This window comes from Podarcis muralis, chromosome 4, assembly GCF_964188315.1.
Source record: "Podarcis muralis chromosome 4, rPodMur119.hap1.1, whole genome shotgun sequence".
Lineage (NCBI taxonomy): Eukaryota > Metazoa > Chordata > Lepidosauria > Squamata > Lacertidae > Podarcis > Podarcis muralis.
In genome coordinates this window covers 59414034-59420033 of record NC_135658.1, presented here as the reverse complement: position 1 = coordinate 59420033, position 6000 = coordinate 59414034, and the positions used below count along the sequence as shown (strand labels likewise).

The 6000-nt window shown below is 40.0% G+C and overlaps 1 protein-coding gene across 7 annotated transcripts in view; it reads right to left on the bottom strand.

The window, feature by feature from the left end:
* Nucleotides 1–746: 746 nt before the first annotated feature.
* The window catches only part of BCOR (BCL6 corepressor), an 84516-nt gene continuing 79262 nt past the window's right edge, over nucleotides 747–6000 (bottom strand). For all 7 annotated transcript variants that reach the window (XM_028727373.2, XM_028727372.2, XM_028727380.2 and 4 more), the window contains 4 exons: nucleotides 4696–4841; nucleotides 2692–2769; nucleotides 2390–2540; nucleotides 747–1872 (listed from right to left, as the gene is read on the bottom strand). In XM_028727373.2, the coding sequence (XP_028583206.2) occupies nucleotides 1587–1872; nucleotides 2390–2540; nucleotides 2692–2769; nucleotides 4696–4841 (661 nt within the window). In that variant the 3' untranslated portion in view covers nucleotides 747–1586. The remainder of the gene's footprint in view (nucleotides 1873–2389; nucleotides 2541–2691; nucleotides 2770–4695; nucleotides 4842–6000) is intronic.

The window sequence follows — 6000 nt, the reverse complement described above, 5'->3', positions numbered from 1 at the left end:
TGAATTAGTACATTGTAAAACAGAGAAGCACATGTGTACATCCTCAATAACCTGTACCATTTAGGAAGGCAACCCTGCAAGCAACTAGCTGGGGAAGGGCTGCCGCTCAGGGGCTTCTGCTGCCAAAAGCTCCCCTCCCCCTTGGTCTCCAAGAACTCCCAGAGCAATGCGAAGAGCTGAACGGAAGCCAGAGGTGCACAGACAGTTTTGAGGCTGCTTGGGAAACATCCAGGAGAGGAGGAGGCTTAGAGAGGTGTGGAAGGCGAGGACCTTCAGTCCTGGCAACTGCTCTGTAGGGGCAAGGCCTGTTGGGAAGTGCTGCTGAGGCCACTAGGCTGAGTGTACGTTCATTTCCTTGAATAGTTAAAAAACTTCACTGACAACAGAGATCTGCTTCCTTTATTGCTGACCTGCATCTGACTCCAGCCCTGGCAGCGTGGCACTGGTGGCAGCACATCCTGTCTCCGCTGCTGCCTTCTGACAACAAAGGCTAAAAGGTACCTCTCCTTCTGTCACTCCACTGTGACCACCAGCAGTTTTGAAACTGCAACACTGCCCAGTTCTGCTCTATTTAAAATGGCGACAAGGTGCCTTTAGAAGACAAACCTGTACCATAAGGAGCAGCTAGGGGGATATGGGAAATTTCTGGTGCAGGTCTACTCCTATGAAGGCATGGGTGCTAGCTGGGGTTGGATAGGGCCCCTAGTTCACTAGAGGGTCATGCACAAAACCAAGTTACATCAATATAGTTTTCAACAGTTTTATTGCCTTTAAGGTTTTTTTTTGTAAAATATAAATACAAAGGCAGAAGTATTTACTTACAAAGTTAAAACACGGATCTCAAACATAAACACACAATTCAGAAAAGATTTAGCTTCTGTACAGCTTTAACCTCAACATATGTTAGTTTTCAATATTTTACAAGATACAGAAAAAATAGTTCAAAGTCTTCTTTTAAATAAAGAGCATCAAATGTTTAAACATACATATATATATATAAACAATCCAGTTTGCCTTGTGAAAACTAAATTTCACATCTTTTAAATTAAGATATAAAAGTTCACACAACTAGCTGATGCGCATGGATATGTTTTAAATTTATATTACAGTCCATTGAATTATATTCAATAGGGTTTACCTGGCCAAAGCAGGCAACTTTGTAAACAAAAATGAAAATTTTATGAAGTGCCTTACCCAATACAGTCTCCCAAAACAACCATATGACTTTGATCACACTGCCTGTCACAGGCATCTCCTGTGAAACCAAAACCTTGTGTGAAGCAAAACCACTTCCTTTATTTTTAAAAAAAAGTCCCAAGTAAAAACAAATTTATACCAAAGTTTGTGTGCATTTAAAGGAATATTATATAACAATTTGTAAAAACTGAATGATATCTCTAAAAAAAAAGAAAAAGAAATCTTCCAAAAGTCCACCCATCTGGAATTTATTTATATATTTATAATATGTATATAAAGGAAAGGTATCTTATTTAACAGTGTCCTTTATTTACAGAAATGGTGGCATTAACACATATACATAAAGACATAACTTTACAGAGAACTGTACATTAAAGCGGCCTGGAAGTTCACCAATGATCCATATCCTCATCTGGATGCAACCACTCGAGTGAAGCTCCCAGCAAAGTCTGTAGCTCACTTGTATATTCCACCAAGTCCAGCATTTCCTTGCCTTCCGGGTTGAAAGCTTCTAGATCCTTTTGGCAAGAGAACAGCTGACTCAAAGACACCTGTTTGAAAAATTCCGCCTCCATGATGCTGACAACTTCCACGCTTGGGAAACTGCTACGAAATATCCGGGGCGACATTTTCAGCCTCTTTGCTGTGTCAGAAAGCAGCAACCAATTCCGTGGTCTGTAGAACAAAGTAAAGAAAGAAGTTCAAATTACCAGTAAGATGGCACAAAGGCTTCAGTCATTTCAATTATGTCAGTAATTATTTGCGTAACTGGCCACATTCCCTTTTTTTTGTAATACTGATGAGAAAGAGCTCTACGTCAGGCAGTCAATGCTGTATACTTTACTTGGACCTTGCAAAAACGTGAAAAGAACTCTTAAGTAGCCAGTTGACAGGAATGGGGGCATTTAATAACAGTTTGAAATACAGGAGTGGATTTTGTTCTGCATGTAGCTCTAAATAAGCACACAATCCATGCAGATACAGACATACAAAATCATCAGGAGAGATGCACAATGCAATGTGGGTGGATTGTACCCGTTCAGAAGCTGAATATAAATAAAAAATGCAAGCCAAAGCCCCTTTCCACCAAAACCAATGACAAAAGAATCACAAAGCCCATTTGGAGAGGCTACATGAAAATCACAAGACTTCACAACTACCTCAAATATTTATACCATCTCCATTTCCTTACCCTTGAGAAAGAGACACTTGGATGTTATAGCATGGCAACAGAGGTACATCTGAAAATTCAAACTCAAAGATGTCACTAAGACCATCTTCATCCTCATCACTTGAGCCAGGTGGATTAGATAGGATGTCAAAACCTGTTTCCCCCTTTGGCTCTATTTAAAAGAAAAAGAAAAAAAGAAATGAGAACCAGCGTGAAACATACAGTAAAATGTGCATCTTGCGTGGCTTTCCACCTGCACCTCCTATACACCCACCCACACAAAAAAACCCCATGCATAATACAAAAAAGGAATGTTTGCTCACCGCACACAGAGCTGCCATAGAAGTCCCAGGACAAGCCAGGGTCATCGACACTTCGACCTTGCAGGTCAGTTAAGTACTCTAGGGGCAGCAACAAGAACAACAAATTTAGTCAAAACAAAATGTTGGCAAGTTTTGCAGACAATCTTGTCATAAAGCATCACAATATTCATATTCCAAGAAGTTTTGCTTTTGCAAAGCTCTCAAACACAATGTAATCTGTTTTATTGATCAGACCACTACAGATGCCCAAATGAGGCACTATCTCTCATCTTACTTCCTTTCTAAAACCCTTCTCCTGTTTCCACCTACTTATCTCTTCTGTCCTTTTCCATTCCTGTCCTCGGCATTCTCATTTGGCACACTCCTAAAACAGACTCTGAACATAGAGGCTACAGTGACCTTAGATTAATCTTGCTATAGATTACATGTGCTCTATATGAACTCACCCAGCCTCAGAGACACTTTTCCAGACATCCCTATATTATTCTGAGGTTAGAGGAGTAGCTACCAAAGAGGGGACCTTTTCAGTGGCTGTGCCCAAACTTTGCAAGTCACTCCCCACCACATGTGCTTAACATCTTCCTTATTATCTTTTAGGTACCAGGCAATATCAAGTCATGTTCCTTAGGCTTTTGAACAGCATCTGATTTGACCTTTCAGAGTATCAATTCCTTCTGCTTGTACCTTGTTTTATTGCTCCAGGCCTGCTTTTCTTTGATTTTATACTGCTTGTTTGTTATTTATTTATTTATTTATTTATTTATTTATTTATTTATTTATTTATTTATTATTTCTGGTTTTGATTAGGTTTTATTATTTTGTTTTGTTTTAATTCTTAACTGCCTCAAAAGTAACCCTTGGAAGTAACATTTTGAAATAGGCAGGATTTTATTTTATTTTTTAAAAAAGGAAAGGAAACAAAGCCTATTACAGTGAGCTGGGCTGCTCTGTAGAAAATGGTTCAAATACTCCCAGCTGCATGAAGCTTTGATAGGCAGGAAGGAAAAGAAGCATATGGACCATAGTAAATCTCTGCCTTCTTGCTGTAAACTCCCCTGAATTTTGCATTTCATCCCACCAGAGCCCCAAAGGATTGTAATTTTACCTTCACCACTTTTGCCAGATGGGTGGGAAAGACCCTTTGACCTATTAGCAAGACCAAGCTGTTGATATTGCATCTTTTAATGCAATTAACAGCACAATCCTGGGTCTTGCTCTCTCATAAATGTATTGATGGTTGCAGCCTAAATCCAATGGCATATTATTATATAACATAGTGGTTATGTTTTCATAACAGTGCTTCTGAAGTCCTAAAAGACCTGTATTTCTGTTCTAAACTAGCCAATTAACGGACTAAATTTTACAGCCTGAGTTTGTATTGCTGTTTCCTAAGATGAGTCATCAACTTTGGTAGAAAATTATTTATTTACCTGTTGCATTTATTAGTTGCGTTTTTCACCAAAAAATGACCCAAAGAGACTCACATCGCAAAGCAAACATTAAAACAAAGTAGAAATAAAAACCTAAAGAGCACACCATGTATGTGGCAGATGAACTCAATCCACTAAGATGAGCAAAATAGAGAGATATACCTAATACCCTCCATATTAAGAGGCAAAAGCTTGAGCGAATAGAAATGTTTTTGCCTAGCATCTCAAAATGGATACTGACAGCATCAGGCAGGCCTCCCTTATGACAGCATTCCACAAGCAGGGAGCCACCAATGAAAAGGCCTGTTCCCATGCTGCCACCCTCCACACCTCCCTCAGAGGTTTGCCTCAAATGTCAAACACAGGCCCAGGTAAGTTCCTCCACAGAGAAGCAGCAATTTGGGTACTGGGATCTTGAGTAAAAACAAGCACTTTGAACTGAACCCAGAAACTAATTGGTAGCCACTGCAGTTATACCAGAATTGGCTTTTATGGGCTTCAACTGTCTTGCCCTGGTCAGCAGTCTGACCGATGACTTCCATAAACAAAGAAACAACGTAATAATGTTGCACACCTGTTAGAAACGTTTCCATTAGTTCGCTGTGTGTCATTTTCACAATCGTTCGACCGGAGTACGTTGCAAGCGTTGGATCAGCACCATACGAAAGTAGTAATCGGACAATTTCCAGGTGATCGTTTTCCACAGCATCATGAACAGGCCTGGGGGCAGAGAGGGGGAAAGGACACCTTCATTTCAAATTCACATACTGTACTGAGACACGTTTTGTTTCCATTTGAAGCAAAAACACCATTATCTTTATCATAACTAATACCATCTACTAATTGCTTTTCTCAACATTTTAAAATCAAAAGTTAACTTCAAGAAGTAAACAAAGCTTACATGGCAAATGAATACACATACAATATTAAATGGCATGCTCCCTTAAAGATAGGCATCAGCGATTAATCACTACTGTGATCACTTTGACCAAGTAACTTCAATCTCATCTTTTAAACAAATTCCCATTTTTAACAACCACCGAATTCGATTCAGCTTCCATGTTTGGTACTTTGAGGTCACTTAATAAAATTGTTGTACTGGGCTATGTATGGTGGTGGTGGTGGTAGGGTGTGTGTGTGTGTGGCCATAATCATCAGTGTTAGGCTTGGATATGAAGCTGGCTATGATGATACAATTGCAAGGGGAAACACTTTCAACACTCAAAAAAATTTTTCTTAGTTTTCCCCATATGTCTGATAACAAAATAGGACTGGAAGACTCTACTGCCAGCCTCCTTCCTGCACATAAAAACCTGGAGCTAGCTTAGGAGAGCAACATTCCTGAATTCATAGAAACATAAGAGTTGGAAGGGACCACAAGGGTCATCTAGTCAAACCCCTTGCAATGCTGGAATCTTTTGCCCAACACAGAGCTCGAACCCATGACCCTGAAACTAAGAGCCTCATGCTTTCCAGCTGAGCTATTTGAGAACATAACATGCCAACTCTAAATGCACAATAATTCCTAAGATTTTCACACACGCACACTTTTATTTAGGGCAGAGGTCTTAAGCTTCAAATGCACAGAAGTAGGAAGTTAATTCCTGCTCTCGCTGTTTGCCTAGGATAGTAAAAACGGGATTGTGAAGAAATTGGCAGGCAGCATGCAGAGCTGGGGGGCTGCATTTGTTTGGGAATGGCAAATTGTTCAGGGCTGCTGTGCACTGAATATACAACTGTCTTCCACACATTTGCTGTATAGGAGGCAAACACAGCAGCACAGGGAGCTAAGCAGACAACCTTAATGGCCTGGCAAAGCATCTACACCAGTGCAATGAAGCAGCAACACACGTATTTTGCACAAATTCCCCCCAGAAGT